The following is a 21,097-nucleotide window of genomic DNA, read 5'->3' on the forward strand; positions in this document are numbered from 1 at the left end:
TTTTAATTAGATAATGCCCCATAATTACTGGAGTCTAAAATAATATAAAAGTCCTGAGGAGAACCATTGTTAATTGCAATTTGATATAAAGTATTTATTATGTTTTGCCTTTAGACCATTTTGAGTGCCAATTATTCAAGTTTTTTTTATTTAATGTTATTGTTTGCTCTGAGCATCACTTAGATGAAATTTTTGATCTCATCGGAGAATTTGTTTTATTAAAAATAAAACTGTGCAAATCTTCTAGCTCTATGCTGGGAAGGTTATAGTTTTATCACACAAGCAAGAGAACAGTAACACGCTCTGGGGGAATCTGCTATAAATGTACTCCAGATTTTGTTGTAAATTTTTCTCATTATAGAAGCAACAATTCAATTTGTGAATAGAAGGCAATAATAGGTAAGGAACATTTATATTCTCTAGTATAATTCAAGGAGTCTTCTAAAGTGATTTGAAGAGAAAAAAATAATATGTTGGAGTTTCTATTTTCTGTTTTTGTTAAAAAATGAGTTTTTCATCCTTGATGATGAATGTATTTTGAGTGTATAACAAGTATTGTAGCTGGTACCATGAACTGTGCCATCGTATGCACTGTGAGGATCACTTTAGCAGATATTGTGAGAATGCAGGTATCTTCTTTGGCTCTGCTCACCTTAAGGCCGGTATCTTCTTTGGCTCTGCTCACCTGAAGACTCTGGCATCTTGATAGCTGGAAATATAGCTTGTTGGTTCTGTAGGTTCTTGAGTTTTGACACTGGGCACGATGAGCTCTGTTGAACACAGATGACTTAAACAAGCTGATTTTATTGAGATGTAGTGGTAAATTATACTACCATGATAAGCAGCAGAGTAAATGAAGAAAAGTACATTTATGTTAAAAAAAAGTAATCAGAAATTTGATGTAAGGGTGATACCTTTAATTAATGGTTAACTAAGTGAGTGGTAAATGCGAGCTTTCAGGACACTAAGGTCCCATCTATGTGTATAAACACATAGTGTAAGTTATTGGATATGTAGAATATAGGATCTAAACTGGGAAACAATGGTTCTCCAATTAAGAAAAACAAATGTATGGAAGAGGGAGATTTCCTAGAGTTATAAAGATCTGTGCAGTAATGATGAGATCTTTGTTTAGGTTGATTACAGTAGTGGTTGGAAGTTTATTGACTCACAGTTATGAAAATTGAGTCTAGTTATTGCTCTATAGAGTAAGTATCACTGTTTAGTTATCATACAAGAACTTTGGGAACTTATTCCCAGATTGAGACCTGTTTTCAGAGTGCCATATTCATATTTCCAGAGACTTTGTTCTCTCAGATACAAACGTTCCTTTGAGTAAATGTATTCTCAAATCTCATTGAGATTAAGTGGTCTGGATGCCTTTAGTGGTTGTTTATATATACAGGGCCACAATAAATACCCAGAAAAAATGCTCTTGCAATACAGACCACTAACAAAGGTCAATGGAGTACCACTCATTGTAACCTACAGTCGTCAAGTGTAAACATGGAGAAACATTGCAAATCATTTACAGTCTATGCAACGACAACATTCAAACATTTATTTTTTTTGCAGATGCCCCTCTCCTTGCATTCAGACATCTTACAAATCTAGTTAAAATACATGAAAACGGTTCCTGTTCACACAAACTGTCACTTTACCAAAAACTTGCTGTTTTTTTCCTGTAATCCTTTGCCCATCAGGAATGTGTGTAATATGTAGTGCAGCGCCCATTTACAATCCCTTTCATCACACTGCGTGATTTAAATTCTCCAATAAGCTGACGGTTAATGGTTACTATCAGTACACATGGTAAGCAGACCTTGGACAGCAAAATTGGAAATATGACGTCTTTTTTTTAATCGATCCAGGGGGCACTCCTTTATCCATGGGGCACTCCTTTATCTGCAGACATTTGTGCAAATCACTGCAGTCATAAGATATTCTGGACTGTGAGACAGTGAGCGGGATACTTCCTGCACTATAAGCCTTGCAATTATGAAAAGTTGTTATGGTGCCTAGAGTTTCGCATTAATATCAACATACTGTAACCCATATGCAAATATTTAAACAGTGTATTCTTGCATTTTGTAAATAAATATTAAGGGTTGAATATAACAGAGCAATACTTTGTGTGTGTTAGAATACACATAAATATACTGCATAGCTCAGGGAAAGAAATCAATTGTGTATGAAATTAAACCGTGAGCTTTCTGATTCCCAAATGGACCTATAATTGCATTTTGGATATTATATTTAAATTATTCAATATCTGTATGTGTAGTAAAGACTTGCCAATGGTAATGCTTTTTAACCTATTATAAATAGAATTATACTAACATATAGAGTTTATAATTATATAATGTGACTTGGCAAACAAAAGCAGAGGTTTATTATTGTTTTATCTTAAAAATGAGGCTACTACATCAGGGAGAACTTGTGATCACTGAATATTGCTGGTATGTATTGTACCCATGCTAACTGCTTGATGTACATCTGTTTTAACTTCTCCTTGATTGTAATGTACTGCAAACTTGCCTCAATAAAACAGTGATTGACAAAAAAAAAAAAAAACCAGAAAAAAACAGGAAAAAAACGAGGTTAAGTACTGCAGCCAAATACCAAATCCAAGACATAGGTACCAAAATTATCTCATGCAAATACCTTAAGCATTACATATGTGTTGGGTCCGAGACATAAAGAAGAATAATAGCATTGTGTAGTCAGGCTTCTGACTAATGAATAAATGTTTTATTCCAAAATCCAATCTATTTTTATCACTCAAAAATGATGTCAAGGGTAGAAAAAAATATAACTCTATTGGTCATTTGTATTTTTAAAAACAATATTTAGTTGAAATATTTCTGCTAGATTCTCTCTCCATATGAGGCAGAAAAATACACAAACTAATGAAATGTTTTAAAATAACAACAAAATATCAAAAGGAATCATTATAGCATATGGGGTACCTTGAGTGCTATATGTACTGTACATAGAATAGGATCTTCTAATGCACGGAAGCGTACAAACAAAATATAAGCAACGCAGGCAAACGAAAGCACACCCGCAGTCAGAGTGATTCAGAAATGATTGTATAGAAACATTTCTAGGATGCAATGAGATTAATCAAAGCAACAATGTAACTCAAATAATATCCATCATTCTAAAGACTCATTTATACACACATATCATTTTTACATGCGATCAATTTGCATGTGTATGTTTAATATTGTGTGTGCTTGTGTTCTCATTAATTGATGCAATTAATTTTGCCCTTTTCCCCTAATTGATATGCCAGGCGAGTTTCTGGGGAGATACCATGAACTGGATTCCCTTAGCAGAGTAAGGGTTTACACTGCTTACTGAATAGCAATTCCTTAATTGAAGTCTATGGAAAAAATGCTTTTTAGTGTTGGATAGTTATATGTAAACTGGAGGAATCAACAGCAAAAAAACAAACAATAAAAGGGCAGTAACAATCTTCTTCAACATCTATTAAGCATAACCAGGGCCGCCACCAGAAATGTTGGGGCCCCTGACAAAGCACGAAGTCTGGGCCCCCCCCCCCCCCTCCCTGCCCGGCCGGCCTGCCTCCCCCTCAATGAATGCAGTATGTGTGTTAGTGTAGTGGATGAAGAGTGTGTGTTAGTGTAGTGGATGAAGAGTGTGTGTTAGTGTAGTGAATGCAGAGTGTGTGTTAGTGCAGTGAATACAGTGTGTATGTTAGTGCAGTGAATGCAGTGTGTGTTAGTGCAGTGAGTGTTAGTGCAGTGAATGCAGAGTGTGTGTCAGTGCAGTGAATGCAGTGTGTGTCAGTGTAGTGAATGCAGTGTGTGTGTCAGTGCAGTGGATGCAGTGTGTGTGTGTTAGTGCAGTGTGTGTCAGTGAAGTGAATGCAGTGTGTGTGTCAGTGTAGTGAATGTAGTGTGTGTGTCAGTGCGGTGGATGCAGTGTGTGTGTCAGTGCGGTGGATGCAGTGTGTGTCAGTGTGGTGGATGCAGTGTGTGTGTTAGTGCAGTGAGTGTGTTAGTGCAGTGTGTGTTTGTGCAGTGAATGCAGAGTGTGTCAGTGTAATGAATGCAGTGTGTGTGTCAGTGTAATGAATGCAGTGTGTGTGTTAGTGCAATGAATGCAGTGTGTGTTTTAGTGCAATGAATGCAGTGTGTGTGAGTGCAGTGAATGCAGTGTGTGTTAGTGCAGTGAATGCAGTGTGTGTCAGTGTAGTGAATGCAGTGTGTGTCAGTGTAGTGAATGCAGTGTGTGTGTCAGTGTAGTGAATGCAGTGTGTGTGTCAGTGCAGTGGATGCAGTGTGTGTGTGTTAGTGCAGTGTGTGTCAGTGCAGTGAATGCAGTGTGTGTGTCAGTGTGGTGAATGTAGTGTGTGGAATGTAGTGTGTGTGTCAGTGCAGTGGATGCAGTGTGTGTTAGTGCAGTGTGTGTCAGTGTAGTGAATGCAGTGTGTGTGTCAGTGTAGTGAATGCAGTGTGTGTGTGCGTTAGTGCAGTGTGTGTCAGTGTAGTGAATGCAGTGTGAATGCAGTGGATGCAGTGTGTGTGTGAGTGCAGTGTGTTAGTGCTGTGAGTGTCAGTGCAGTGAATGCAGTGTGTGTGTCAGTGTAATGAATGCAGTGTGTGTATGTGTTTAGTAGTGTATGCATGTAAATGTAGTAATAGTAATTTAAATGTATTTTTGTTATTCCCCCCTCCCTGTTTCTTACCTGGTTCAGGGAGGGGGGAAGTTCCTTTGATCCCTGGTGGTCCGGTCAGGTGAAATTGCGGGCCCCCCGGCTCCCTATACTTGCAGAGGGGGCCCAGCGGCCTGCAGGAGGACTTTACAGCATTTCCTGCTCTTACTCCCGCGTGATGCGGTGTGCGCGCCGTGCGGAGCGTTGCCATGGCAACGCTCTAACGGCCGCACGTCTCGCGGGAGTTAGAGCGAGGGAAATGCTGGAAAGTGCTCCTGCAGGCCGCTGGGCCCCCTCTGCAAGTATAGGGAGCCGGGGGGCCCGCGGCTGCACATATATATAGCGATGATCGCTATATATATGTGCATTAAGTAATTGTGGGGCCCTGGACTGCCAAAGCAGTCCGGGCCCCCCAGGACCGCCGGGCCCGTGACAACCGTCACGGTTGTCACCCCCTGATGGCGGCCCTGAGCATAACTTACAAGTTGCAACATAGAAGATGGAAAATCTCTTCGTTTGCTTTGCTGCACTTTATGTTTGATAAATGTTCGTTTTGTTTCTGATGTGTTGTGTGATTGGCGTACTAATAGACACTGAGCACAGGTGTGTATAGAAGAACTTCATTTGGTGTCCACGGTGAAGTCCCTGGTGCCTATGGAATTAGTGTACATGTCCTGACGTCGCACTAACAAGCAGTGGCGTCGCTTGGGGGGGGCAGAGGGGGCCATGGCCCCCCCTACATCATGCTGTCCCGCCCCTTGGGCCCCCCCAAATGCCAGCAACCTGCTGGCCATGTGTTTAGATTCTATTCCCTCGGGCTGTAACCAGTGGCGTCTCTAGGATTCATTTTTAGGGGGGGCACAGGGTGGGCCAGGGACAAAAGTAGGGGGGCACATTCAACCCCACCCTCGCCGCAGTTTGACCCCGCCCCTGCCGCATGTTAAGCCCTGCCCCCGACAACATTTTTTTTTTGTTTTTTTTTATAATCCCTGGTGGAGGATTCATTATTTTCCACCAGGGATTATTAAAACACCAAACACATGTCATTTGATACAGTGCCATAGTTGCCAACATTTGAAAAAAAATTCCAAGGACATTTTGCAGCACAGCTATCAATTACTGTCTGTGTATAATATCCCTGGACAGTCAGTGCTCTCTGTATAATACAGGGTTGTGTGTATAATAAATTGGGACAGTCAGTGCTCCCTGTATAGTGCTGCTCTCTGTATAATACAGGGTTGTGTGTATAATAAATTGGGACAGTCAGTGCTCCCTGTATAGTGCTGCTCTCTGTATAATACATGGCTGTGTGCATAATATCCCAGGACAGTCAGTGCTCCCTGCATAGTGCTGCTCTCTGTGTAATACAGGTCTGTTTGTGTATAATATCCCAAGACAGAGAACAGCACTATACAGGAACACTGACTATCCCGGGATATTATACACACACAGATCTGTATTATACAGAGAACAGCACTATAGTATTATACAGATAGCTGAGCATATACCCCATGACCCAATCTCTAGACTACTAGTACCTGTCAACAGCAGCTCCCAGACGAGTGTAACAGGGCTAAAGTGTGCGGCAGCTCACACAGATGATTCAGCTATAAAGCGCACTCGCTGGCAGAGCCAAACTGAGAATCCAAAGCAGCCCTGGAAAAAAATGTATGCCATTTCTACAAGTCAATATGTATATATTGTACAGTAAGCACACAAGCTCACTGACATGCGCAAATAGGCTTACTGACAGACAAAACTCTCTGACTCACACACAAGCTTACTACAGACAAACTCACTTGTATAAACACAATGCTCACTACAAAGAATTTCAGGGACACACACAAACTCACTAAAGACAAGCTCACTGACACACACATGCTCACTAAATAGAAGCTCACTGACACACACAAGCAGTACCATTTTAGCGTTAAGGGCCCCCGGGCAAAGCAGTGCACTGGGGCCCTTCCTACACAACAACTCACAGGAATTTTTTTTTTAATTATTGATAGACTGCGGAGTACATACACACAGTACACTGAATACATACACACACACACACACACACACAGATTTCTGAATGCACACAGACTACTGAATGCACACAGACTACTGAATGCACACAGGTGTTGCTGAATGCACACAGGCTGATTTATACACGTAACATGCGGCAGGGGCGGGGTCAAACTGCGGCGAGGGCGGGGTTGAATGTGCCCCCCTACTTTTGTCCCTGGCCCACCCTGTACCCCCCCAAAAAATTAATCCTAGAGACACCACTGCTAACAAGGGACAGGTAGCTTTGTGAGGGTTGTTACATTATACAATACTTGGTATGCAGACAATATTTGGTAGACAGATGTAGTGGAACAAATCGTCAAGAAAAATATTCAAACAATATACCCTATTCTTTTCTATTAGTTTTCCATATGTTTAAGTTTTGCCAAGGAGGAGGTCGGTTCTTCTATTGCTGAGGTCTCAATAACATCTTGTAGCTTAATTCTAACCAGAAACCTCTCTTTCATCACACAGCTACTATTTAAATGGGATGACAGTGAGCTTCCAGTCTTGATCAAAATCTCACTATAAGACTGGAACATTGACTGATGGTGCATAGAGGTGTAGCCTTGACCTCCAAATTACCCAGGTCTCAATCCGATTGAACATCTATTGGATGAACTGGAACAACAAATCTGATCTATGAAGGCCCAATCTCACAACTTGCAGAACTTAAATTACCTACTGCTAATGTCTTGGTGCCAGATACCACAGGACACATTTAGGGGTTTTGTGGAGTGTTACAAAAGCATTATTTTTCATCATGTGCCTTTAAGTGCTATTTTTACCTTTCAGCCCTATTTGCAGCCGTTCGTATGGTTCAGCACGAATCCTTTGTGTAACGTATAGGTGGCCGCCATTTCGGGACTTTGCACGTGTTCGCGGCCATCTTACGTACGAACAGCGGTGTTTGCCAGCAATCGTCTGGAACTAAAAATGGAGACGCAAACAGGCGAACACCGCTGAGACCTCCAGGATAACGTAACTTCGTGCTGGACCTACCGAACGGCCCACCGTTCGGTAGGATGATTACCCTTCGCATGGGGAGTATAGCGAACCCCAGGATAACTATGGATGGCAAAGGTATCGTGGAGTTTTAACGTACGAACGGAGACCAACGCAAATTTGACCCTCAAATCGCAGCCTTGACTCGTTTTGTGGGCAGAAGGGTATCCTAGCTGTACTATAGCTAGTGGGATTATTCTACATTTACAGGACTCGTATGGAATACTACGGAAAGTAGCTTCTCCCCTCTTCAGCCATAGGAATCCAGACTACTAAGCGGTCCAGCTCTCAGCTAGACTAAGGGTAACCGTAACATGGAGTCCATGAATCGATGCATCAGAGGTGTTTTGTCATATATATGTAAATTTATATATGTATGTATATCCTGTTCACTCATCACAAAAGTCTTAATTTAGTTGTTTCTATCTATTTATATCTTTAATGTGTTTTCCACAAGATGTTCTCGTTTGAAAAATGTTTGTCCCCAGTTGGTATTATGAATCGTTTTCTATCCACAAGAATAAAGTTTCCACAAGAATAAAGATTGCAATCATAAATGCCTTGATTGACTTATGCATTTATGCATTATTGAGGTCATTGTACATCTCTACTAAACAGGATAACATCAGAAACAATAAAATTCAAATTGGCAACAGCCTCAGTGAAAGCAGAAGCAGCATATTCCTGATATAAATATGTGTTGTGTACAAGCAGCTGTTTAAGGAGATAAGGCATTTTTTAGTTGCTCGCTACTTTGTGTTTATAGTTGGCAAAATAGGGAATACAAAAAAAAACATTCGTTTGAGATATGTATCTCACCGTGAAACTGGACATTTTCAATTTAGTATTATCTATAATGCATATTTATCAAAATATCTTGGTTCTGTGATCAATCCTTAGAATTTATGGTGCTCTGCTTTGAATATCAAGTGCAAGAACTGCGGTTCTGGTGTCGTTGTTAGCATGCAGCAGTGTTTCTGCTTATAGTGTGACATTGAGCCTCATTGTATTTTCTGTTTCTGTGTTTTCTGTTAAATGAAGTGCAATCCCAGGCATTAAAGAAACATTATAGGGTCAGGAACACAAACATGTATTACTGACCCTATAGCGTTAAAAACACCGTCTTAGGGGAGTCCTACACTAACAATTCCCCTTGCTTCCTTCAGCTTCTGGTAAAAAAAATAATTCTAATGAGACAAAGATATTTTACCTGAAACTGAAGGAAAAAATGTGAATTGTTAGTGTAGGACCAACATAAGAAGTTTGCCTTGATGTGGCAGGTGAGCTTACATCTAATGGCCATTGGAGTGATACTAAAGACATCCAGTTAGTTAAATATCCATAGTTATTTGAGATAGTTTGCAAGTAACTTGTTTCTTTGTTTTTTATTGTATGCATTGGGGTTGAAGGTTACTATGGTGGTTGCGGCCACCAAGGAGTAGTGGGAGTTTGAGCACAGGACATATTTTCATGTGCTTGTATTTGCTTTTGTATCACACAGCCATGTTACAATGCTGCCGCCCACCCCATGTGTTCCCTAATAATGTGTAGGGGTTTAGAAAAATAACCCTCTCTGTCTTTTGTTTACACAAATACCCCTCTGAGATTTTGTTTACCTGAAGCTGAAGGAAGCAAGGTGAATTGTTAGTGTAGGAACCTCCCCCCACCTCCCCCCCCCCCCAAGAGGTTTCCTTGATGTGGCAAAGGAGCTTACATCTAATGACTGACCATGTAGAGAGTTCTGCTGAAGTGCTGTTTACATGATTCTAATACCCTAACAGGTTAGCCTTGACGTGGCAAGGGAACTTACATCTAATGACTGACAACCTGTCTTGCCAACCCCAAAATACAAAATCATGTAGAGAGTTCTGCTAAAATTCTCTCTGCATGGTTCTAATACCCTAACACTCAAATACACTTATACAGAGTGAGCTTGTCTACTGATGCACTGAAATCAGGACTCCTGCCAAAATCAGGGCTGTTGGGTCCTGTGAAAGCCATCGGTCAAAGGTTTGTGCAGTTTTGGGTGTGCTTTCAGTGCATACTGTTACAACAGTTATTTTTGGACATGCATATGTTAGTGTGCCTTACCCATTGAGTTATTGTGACCTTAAAGTTGAAATTCACCTTGGATTCTTGCCATGTCTCAAATCATTGAATAGCCCTGCTAGCCTCTGAAGGTTCTGCTCTGCATGAAAAGTGTGAAAACAACAACAACAAAAATTATGATCACTATAATAAAAAAAAAAAAAAAAATGTGTACCAATGGACATTTGGTAATGAACGAGGTAATAAACTAAAAATGAATGCCAAGGGTAATCTTTCAAATGTCAGTACATACTGGATTTTTAATCAAGCAAAATATTAAACATTTAGATCAATGGTTAAAATGACCTTTGAGTCACTAACAACTGATTTACTACAGCTCACAAGGAAGTCTACAATGGAGGTATTTACGGCTGATTGCTTTGTGCTAAGCTGCTACAGCTATTTTATTGCATATCTACAAAGGGCAAATGCAAGTTTTAATGAACTCTAGTGCTGTATATCTAGCCCCTCAATAAATATGCATCTTTTAACCAGTTCACATCCAAGTTCTTAAGAAATACATAGTTTTTTGCTCTGACTTTTGAAAAAGTAACAGATAGCTTAATTCTTAATTGCACTTATCAAGTTTTGCTCACTATTCTGTTCCAGTTCTGTAAACCCAGACACTTTTTTTTACATTTCACAATGGAGCAGAACTATGCAGAACTTTGCTAATATGGTGGTTCCAAAAACTCCAAATGTGAATTACAGGCTTATTCAATAAAGTGAGTATTCAAAGTGAATCTCAAATTTAAAGGACCACGATAGTGCCAGGAAAACAAACTGAAGGGGGAGTAAGGGGTTAATCCCTTACCTTTTTTCCAGCGCCGGGCTCCCTGGGCGCTAGGACTCTCTTCCCTTTTCTGATGTCATCGGCTGAATGCGCATGCGCGGCAAGAGCCGCGCGCGCATTCAGCCAGTCTCATAGGAAAGCATTCTCAATGAGACAGCTATTTCTCTGAAACTGCTATGTTTACAGCAGGCAGCGTTATTCCTAGATGGACCTGGCACCCAGACCACTTCATTAAGCTGAAGTGGTCTGGGTGCCTATAGTGGTCCTTTAAGGTCAAAATAGCTAAAATGGAAAAAGTTCTCCAAATCAGCTTTGCTTTCAGTTTGGCTGCTCTGGACTTAAATTTAAAATTAACTTTTAATTCTCACTTTAGTAACTAACGGTAAAGTCTTGCATTCTGTTGTAAAGAAGAATTCTTCTGTTGATATCGATCAGCCTTTATCAGCCCCACAAGTACAAAATGTTCTAAAATAAAACAATATCTCATTAGTTCAAAGCACATCTGACATTGTAAAATAATAAAAGGAGTATACACTTAGGTACAGTCAAGGTTACATGGTCATTAGAAAGAAGAATGTTTTAAAGCCATCACTGAAACTAGAATATTGCATTCAAAAGAAAAATGGAAGCCAAAAACTAACAGTGTCTGGTGTTCAGTTCAAAGACTATTCACTCATAGTCAATTGCTTTCTGCCAAGCATTAAGTCATACAGAGTAGTAATTGTATTTTCCTAGTTTAGAAGTCTCTGCTTTATAAGACCTCTTTAGCTTAAGGGGGTTTCCTCTGCTTTTTTTTTACACTTCATTGGCCTCAGGCCTCTTTCGACCTTCCCTTATCCCTTGTTAATCCAGTTATGTTGTTCAAAACAGAGAATTTATTCCTTGATGTATTAATGTCAGTAAACTACTTCACTGCAGAGTATAAAGCCAGCTTACTATTCTTCTGGCTGTGCTGTTTGTGCTGTCTAAACTGCTTTCAACAGCTGGAAGGGAGCACAAGATCCCGAATGAGTTGGGAGTTTGACATTCAAACGAAAAATATTTTAACATCCATACTAAGGGTTCTTCTCTACTAAACAGTGAGTTCGGAAGCAGCAAACTGGCCAAACTAACAAAAAATGTCTACTGCATATAGAGCACTGCTTTTTTTTTTTAAAGTTTAAATATTGCAAGTTAATACTTAAACTTCTGTAATTTGCCTTTTAGTGAATAAAAACAAAATAATCTTTAACAGAATGATACATAATAAGGTTTATATTGACGTTGTTATTCACACGTCTGTTTATGAAAATAAGGATCTTTTTTCTATTTATACAGTAAAAAGTGACGGCAAATTAAAGCAAAGCAACCTTAGGTTCGTATGTGGTGGTCATGCTGGAGTTATGTTAACACGTACAATAATATGCTGCTATACGAGAAGGATATAGCAGGCTTATTAGAGTCCATCCTTATTATATAACACAAAAATATTTAATAAGACAAAAAATATCCTTAAAAAAAATAAAATAAACTGCATAGAAATTGCATCTGGATTTATCAATCCGTGGGTAAATTGCAGTTTTCCATTTATCATTTTTCCATTGTTAAATATTAAATATTAGCAATTTGTCAATGGGAAGAACATTAATCACATAATAACGACATGTACCCAATGGTGGGGTCTTTAGAGCCCCCTAAAAGGCAGTACGCATAGCTGGGTTTGCGTCTCTCCTCTTCATTGGCCCCACATGTGAGTGATGAAAGTATAAAACGCTTGTGAGGGTTCTCTGGGACCTGTATTAAGGGTACTATATAATTAAAACGAATAACAGATAAACTTGACCACAAATGTAAGAAACACATGAGACCATTTTGAAAGTAATGGGAAGAGTATGTTGTCTAAAATGCCAGTCAATCTCTGCTTTCCTCTTCAATTGGTCTTATGAGACCCTTTGGAGCTCTGGCCTCGTGGCAGACACCCCAAGAAGCCATTTTGGAGCTCTTTGGAGTTCTGGCCTCAAGGTGGACATTCCAGCCCCCAATCATTCTCTTTAATTATTCATTTATTCTTTATGTGTTTATTATTTATTTATCTTTGTTTCTGGACACTTAGCTCTATTTATCCATATATTGAAGAATCTGCAGACAGAAGTTCAAATTTTGTATTGCATTGCACTACCATTGCCTGCTTACAGACATTGTTGCTCTGTACAAAAATAGAAATAACATTTAAAAAAACAAAAAGCAATATTATAAGTCTTATATATGATGCATATTCTGTTATATACTTTTCCTTGAAGTTATGTTTGCTATATATAAGGCTAAGAATTTTGTATTGTTCATTTTTATTTCATACAGATCAATTTACAAAAGAAAATGAGAGTCACCGGCGTTATCACCCAAGGAGCAAAGAGGATTGGGAGTCCAGAGTACATCAAATCGTACAAAATAGCATACAGTGATGATGGCAAATCTTGGTCAACATACAAAATAAAAAGAACCAGTGAAGACATGGTGAGTTATCCATTTAGTGTCTCAATTCTTAAAGAAGATCAATGTGTATATAAAGGATGTTTATGCTTAGTTGACATGTATCAGATATCTGAGAGACTACAACAGTGATAAGTACAGATACATATTTAAATAATGTCTACTGTTATATAATTATGAGCAGTTCCCATGTAATAATTTTGCAATCTTAAAATTGTTATCTTTGGATAATGAAATATTCGTGCATTTACAATTTAGTTAATCTATTAAATACACAGAACGCAAGAAAAAAATACTGATCCTAAAATGCCAGAAAAAAAACCATGTGTCCTGACGTTGAGAGACTGGGTGTAGTAGGAAAGAACTTAATTAAAACTGGATCTTATTTGTGGACTTATGAATTAAGTAAAATGATTTCATTCAGTTGGCAATTGTTTAAGGCGGATAAACTAGGCAGTATCTAAATTACTATTAAGACTAATTAATTATAGAGACCTTGTGAAATGTCCAATGTAATGAGGGGACTGTGTTTAGATCTTAGCTGATTAATATCCCTTATTTCTCTCTCTCTCTCTCTTATATTTATCTCGCCATATTTGTATGCCTGATTAACATATTCAGTTATAGAATTTTTTTTCCTGTGGAATGCTCACCCAGTCTCCACTCCTTCAAAAATCGTTAAAAACACACTTCTTCATAAAAGCATATCAATTAAAGGAAAACTATAGTCACCGAAATTACTTTAGCTAAATAAAGCAGTTTTGGTGATTAGATCATTCCCCTGCAATTTCACTGCTCAATTCACTGTCATTTAGGAGTTAAATCACTTTTTTTCTGTTTATGCAGCCCTAGCCACACCTCCCCAGGCTATGATTGACAGAGCCTACATGAAAAAAAAACTGGTTTCACTTTCAAACAGATGTAATTTACCTTAAATAATTGTATCTCAATCTCTAAATTGAACTTTATTCACATACAGGAGGCTCTTGCAGGGTCTAGCAAGCTATTAACATAGCAGGGGATAATGAAATCTTAATTAAACAGAACTTGCAATAAAGAAAGCCTAAATAGGGCTCTCTTTACAGGAAGTGTTTATGGAAGGCTGTGCAAGTCACATGCAGGGAGGTGTGACTAGGGTTCATAAACAAAGGGATTTAACTCCTAAATGGCAGAGGATTGAGCAGTGAGGCTGCAGGGGCATGTTCTATACACCAAAACTGCTTCATTAAGCTAAAGTTGTTCAGGTGACTATAGTGTCCCTTTAAACTGTTAATAGCTCCCGACTGATTCCTCTTCTGCAACTTTCACTAGTCTAATACTATCCTTACCTTTTTGTGTCATTTTACCCCACTCCCTCTAGTATGTAAGCTCATTGAGGAGGGTCCTCAACTCCTCTGTTCCTGTGTGTCCAACCTGTCTGGTTACAACTACATGTCTGTTCGTCCACCCATTGTAAAGCGCTGCGGAATTTGTTGGCGCTATATCAATAATAACATAATAATAATGATAATATATATTGGATGCAAATATACCTACAAACGATTTATTACATTTTGTAGATGGGCAGTTAATATACTTGTTTGCATCCTAGAAAGGGAATGCATGACTCTTAAGCCATATAACTGTGAATAGTTATACAACAGGAGAAAATGTTAAGACACCATAAGGTTGCTGTCCAATACACTCCTCCGGGGCTGTTTATGTGCCAGATTATTTAATTTCTTTTATTGCTGTCTAATTAACCAAATATCTTTGGTGAATCGGAGATCAAGCAAGTCCAGTGTTTTAATGAAAGCTAAAATTAAACTACTCAGTAAGGCTGTATCCATGGAGACCTAACAATCACAACCACTATTTTTGCTTGTAGACTACAAAATATTTCTCCTACACTAAACCCATATTAATATGCATAAACCGTAGTTTTGTGGATTTTGATTGCCCTAGGGCCAGTTATATAATTGTGAACAAAATAGAAAAGATCTCAGGAGCATAAAGCCCCTATAGACCGTGGTTAGGTTGCCACTACTGATTTTATATAAAATATAACTTTTATTAAATAATTAAAATCAAAAATAACAGATTCATACCCAATAGAGTGAGAAAATAAAAAAAAATAAAAAAATATTTCTAATGTGTGATGATGAAATCATATGGCAGGTAGAGAGAGATCAACTAGATCAGCCACTAGAGCTGAAAAATAATATACCTAAATGGTTGAAAAGAACATACTGGTCTCTCACATAGCAACTCATGTGCTACACTATATATCTCTGGGGGCACCGCACAAGGGAATACAAATTGTACTTCGAAGCCTGTGATATAATAGTTGTGCTTGAAATAGTGTAAATAGTATCTAGCTGGGTGGAAACTCTGTTGCTGAAACACCAAAACCCTGAAGATAGCTACCGTAAGATGGAGCCTGCAAAGGAAACTATGTTTGCTAAAATCTAGTTGCCGTCGGGCAATACAGGATACATATCCGCACTCACCCCACCTGTGCTAGATACTAAAGTGACAAAAAATGATAAATGTCCTAAAGTGCCACTAAAAAGTGCTGGCTAGGAATGGAACTGGATGCCATAAAATAATAAAATGGAATGGAAAAATAGAGCATGGAGGAAATATAGCTAAACTGTATACTAAGCCTCCTAAACTACCTTCTATACCGCTAAACTAGCTGTCCACATCCCAGAAAACAGAGCCGTCATGCTGAAACAATCCACTAACTCAAAACCACCCCATACCAAGCCCCCTAATTGTGCCCATCCTAGAGAGATAAATAAATAATGTAGCAGAAGCCTGCCTAAAAAAGAGCCCGACGCGCGTTTCAGCGCTTAAACTAGCTCCTTCGTCAGAGGCAATAATCACTGAGCGTACTCTAGCTCATCTGCCGTTTAAATGAATCAACAGCCAATAGGAACAGGGGGCGTGTATCAGCGATTCCCGCTAAAATAATGACGGGAGTCATAGAACATGCCCCCCAGAGACGTACCGACGTCTCATTGGTTACAACGGACAGGTACCCCAGCGAGACATTAACCCGTGGGGTGCCTGTAGGACATATCGGTAGCACCTTGGTTGCTAAACCCCAGCGGATAGGTAACCTAACGGGAAATAAACTCACAGGGTACCTTATCCCACCGGGGCTAGAAGGCATAAGAATCGTGCACTATCAGGATCTTTAAGCGATCGGTCAATACGTGAGATGCCTTGTTATTACAGGGCTAAAAAGCATCTGGCTCATACAGTAACAGGGTCTTAAAAGAATAGAGCACAACCTCACAGTTTATTCCAATCTATGCCAAAAGACAATTCATGTCCCTTAAGGTATAAACCAAGAGGAGAGAGTGTTACATGAACAAGTACACAGGGTGACATCTTAGTACCAAAATTACATTGAATGCTGATCCAAATTATGGGTACATATACAGAGGGTGTCACCAGTGATTCCACGAACACTACTAAAAGGGGCGACCCCAGAACTCATAAGTGTGGACAACCCTAAAAGAAGGAAGGAATTGGGGTTTAAGAAGTAGATAACACCCCCCTCCTTGTGTGCATGTAGAGGGTGTCCCCTATGAACCTTAGGACCATAATAGAGGGACCAACCTCATATAATAGAAACAGAGCTCTATCCCTTAGAGAACAAAATCCCTGTGAATAAATAGTAGGTAAACCAATGCTCACATACTGGCTAATAAAGATGAATAGAGAGAATATCATCTATTGAATTACCCATCGCCCAGACAGATCCTGCTATAGTCTATGATGCACTAACGACAGAATATGAAGAGGGCACTCAATATTGGACATGAAATCTACATAAAGGGAATAAGAAATAATAATAAAAAAATAATAAATAAAGTAAACAATCAGACACATATCTCTCCAAAATGAAAAGGAAGATACATAAACACAGTTCAAGTCTCAATGAAGGAAGTAAAAGTAAAACCCTCATTGAGTCCTCTAGGAGCCAAGGTATCAAATCTGTTAATCCAAAAGCATTCACGCCTACGGAGGGCTAGATCTAAGTCCCCCCTCACCTCCCCAAGGAAACTTGTTCAATCCCTGCGAACCTCAGGCCTTGTGATGAACCATGATGGTATACCTTCATATGTCTTACTACTGGAGCGTCTCTGGGGTGTGTGACCGAATGGACGTGTTCCATGATCCTCCTTTTTAGAGGTCGTATGGTCTTTCCAACATACCTCAGTCCGCACTCGCATATGAGAAGGTATATTACCCCCTTGGTATTACAGTTAAAGCATTGTTTAACATTGCAGACCTCCTTCCCTGAAGAATCAGTGAGCACTTTGGATTCTCTGGTCACATATCTACACGCCACACAGTGACCGCATTTATATGTCCCTTGAACAGTTAACCAACTCCTGTGCTCCTTCCTAATGGTGAAATGACTAGGTACCAATAGCTCTTTTAGATTCTTCCCTCTACGTGCTGTTAGAGATACACATGGTGTAACTACCTTACAGAGTTGGGGGTCTTGGGAAAGAAGGGGCCAAAATCTATTCACTATATTCTTAGCCTGGTTCCACCCCGCATCAAAATTTGCCACACATCTAATCTGCTCTACTGTTGGGGGACTGATGTTATTCTTCAGAAGTTCTGACCAATCACTCAATAGTGCTCTATGATAGGCATGTTTCAGACAACGAATAGGGTAACCTCTTTCCTTAAATCTAGTTCTAAGCACTTTGGCCTGAACTATGAACTCCTCTAGGGTTGAGCAGTTCCTCCTCAACCTGAGGTACTGCCCAGTGGGAATTCCCCTTTTAAGAGAGATAGGATGGTGGCTTTCCCACCTTAGCATAGTATTAGTTGAGGTGGCTTTCCTATACAAGGTAGTCTGTACACGAGATTCAGATGACACTGTAAAAGTGCAGTCTGGAAAGTTGAGTGATGATCCACCAATCTCAACCGTGAACCTCAGATTAAGGTAATTCAAATTCAATTCCTGAACAAAGTTTACAAAGGAGTCCCTAGTACCAGTCCAGACAATGAGGATGTGGTCAATATATCTCCTCCAAAGGAATATATTGTGTGTATATTCCCTAAATTGATCAGAAAAAACGACAAACTGTTCCAGTTATATAATTTACTACTCATGCATTTATACATAACTAGCCGTTAACCTAGCAACATGATTATTCCTATGTATGTAGATACAAACAACCAGACACATACACAGTCACATACATACATAGTGATACAATCACAAGCACAGTGTAGATACATCATCAAACATATAGTCACATCACAAATACATACACAGACAACTGCATAGATAAACACACAATAGCATATAAAGAATCACATACCGTATATACTCGAGTATAAGCCGACCCGAATATAAGCCGAGGCCCCTAATTTTACCCCAAAAAACTGGGAAAACTTATTGACTCGAGTATAAGACTAGGGTGGGAAATGCAGCAGCTACTGGTAAATTTCTAAATAAAATTAGATCCTAAAAAAATATATTAATTGAATATTTATTTACAGTGTGTGTATAATGAATGCAGTGTGTGTATAATGAATGCAGCGTGTGTGTATGAGTGCAGCGTGTGTGTATGAGTGCAGCGTGTGTGTATGAGTAGTGTGTGTATGAGTAGTGTGTGTATGTGTGCAGTGTGTGTATGAATGCAGTGTGTGTATGTGTGCAGTGTGTGTATGAATGCAGTGTGTATGAATGCAGTGTGTGTATGAGTGCAGTGTGTGTGTGTATGAGTGCAGTGTGTGTGTGTAGGAATGCAGTGTGTGTGTGTATGAATGCAGTGCGTGTATGAATGCAGTGTGTGTATGAATGCAGTGTGTGTGTATGAGTGCAGTATGTGTATGTGTGCAGTGTGTGTATGAGTGCAGTGTGTGTGTATGAGTGCAGTGTGTGTATGAATGCAGTGTGTGTGTATGAATGCAGTGTGTGTATGAGCCTTGGTGGGGGGTGGGCAATTTTATTATTATTTTTTTAATTATGTTAATATTTGTTTTTATTATTATTATTTCTTATTATAATTTTTTATTTAATTATTTTATTATTTTTAAAATTGTATTATTATATTTTTTCGTCCCTCCTCCCTGCTTGATATATGGCAGGGAGGGGGGCTCTCCTTCCCTGGTGGTCCAGCATTGGCAGTTCAGTGGGGGCTGTGGGGGCTGCAGAGAGTTTACTTACCTCTCCTGCAGCTCCTGTCAGCTCTCTCCTCCTCCGCGCCGTCAGTTCAGCTCTTCTGCCAGCTCACACTGTAAGTCTCGCGAGAGCCGCGGCTCTCGCGAGATTTACACTGGGAGCTGACCGAGGTGCTGAACGGACGGCGCGGAGGAGGAGAGAGCTGACAGGAGCTGCAGGAGAGGTAAGTAAACGCTCTGCAGCCCCCACAGCCCCCAGTCTGTATTATGGCAATGCAAATTGCCATAATACAGACACTGACTCGAGTATAAGCCGAGTTGGGGTTTTTCAGCACAAAAAATGTGCCCGAAAACTCTGCTTATAATCGAGTATATACAGTATATACATATAAATATAGCATACAGTAACACTAGCACACTATAGCCTCGTGAGACCCAGCCCATTAACTTGTGTCCTCTGTATTAGACATTTCATTCACATGCATCTCCTTTTATTCTTTTGAGCTACTCTATCAAACCATGCTGTATTGTAAAGAGGGCACCATGGGCTTTCCAGTGATATGGCATGGGATAGGCTGGAATGCTGGGAACTTCCTCTTCCTTTTTATCAAAACTAAACTAAAACTAAAACTGTAGAAAACTTGGAGATAATATTAAAATTATCAATAACCATAATGTATCACCAGAATATATTATATATCACCATAATGTTATTTATGAAAAGTGCATCTTATGTGCTTAGCCTAAAACCCATTCTTCACGTGAACTATCTCGCTGTGCATTCATTTCTTATCAGCCATGATTTAACAATCAAAATGCATATTGTTAGGCTAAAATACATCCCTGAGTATCATCCAAATTAGTGTATTATATTGGTTTACTCTTCTTCATCAGGGATGAATCTTCATTCATAGATTGCTGTTCCTCCTGAGCAATCATTTCAAAGCAAATATAAACTTGAAATTTGCATTCACTTTTGCTAGTGTGAAGTTAGGAATTGGCAGACATCTTCACTTATGATGTTCTGCAAATTTCACATTTCTGTTTCTAATCTTCTCTCTATTTCTATATAATTTTTATCAAGTGACCTTTTGCAAGAAATGTTAACGTTCGCTGTAACTTCCATGTTTTCCAAGTAAGAATTCATTTATTGCTGTATTCACAGGTATTTCGAGGAAATGTAGATAATAACACGCCATATGCCAATTCCTTCACCCCTCCGATTGAAGCCCAGTATATACGGTTATACCCACAGGTGTGCAGACGGCATTGTACACTGAGAATGGAGTTACTTGGGTGTGAATTATCAGGTTTGTCATCATCATTCATTGTTATTCTTTTCACATAAATACTTTGACACTTTTCTCATGCTAGGAAGAACGGTGTAAAAAATACGAATCAAAAGTTTAGAAATATTTCAAGTGAATGATAAAATGTCCAACGTTTGAAACGAACATTGACAGAGTGAGGTTAGAAAGACTGTAAGTGACAGAATCCTCATATTTATTTTGGCTGATGATAATCACTCTGAAACTCTTAGATTAACAATGTTTATTTCTTTAATTCATCTCCTTCAGGCAGTAATGTACTGTCAGAATTCTTATAGGAAAATGCTAACAAGTGAGATGACAAACCCAGATAGAACGTTTTTGTTTTTTCTATTAATCGAACAATAGCACACTGTTTAATGCACCATTCTTCGCAGTGCCATCCAGTATCTAGTAAAAATGCTAAACAGAAGCATTTGTTATTCACAAAATGTGAAACTTTAGAAATCTGCGGCTCTTCAGTGACAGCAAATGGATATTTGACCTTAACTCATTGACCTTCCAACAAAGTTTAGTGAATGGAGCCCAACGTTT

At 39.2% G+C, this 21,097-nt stretch overlaps 1 protein-coding gene across 2 annotated transcripts in view; it reads left to right on the forward strand.

Moving 5' to 3' along the window:
- Positions 1-21,097, forward strand: part of EDIL3 (EGF like repeats and discoidin domains 3) — a 605,475-nt gene that overhangs the window by 464,940 nt on the left and 119,438 nt on the right. For both annotated transcript variants that reach the window (XM_063453707.1, XM_063453708.1), the window contains 2 exons: positions 12,963-13,118; positions 20,401-20,545. In XM_063453707.1, coding sequence (XP_063309777.1) covers positions 12,963-13,118; positions 20,401-20,545 — 301 coding nt within the window. The remainder of the gene's footprint in view (positions 1-12,962; positions 13,119-20,400; positions 20,546-21,097) is intronic.

Source organism: Pelobates fuscus, chromosome 5 (genome assembly GCF_036172605.1).
Source record: "Pelobates fuscus isolate aPelFus1 chromosome 5, aPelFus1.pri, whole genome shotgun sequence".
In the NCBI taxonomy this organism is placed as follows: domain Eukaryota; kingdom Metazoa; phylum Chordata; class Amphibia; order Anura; family Pelobatidae; genus Pelobates; species Pelobates fuscus.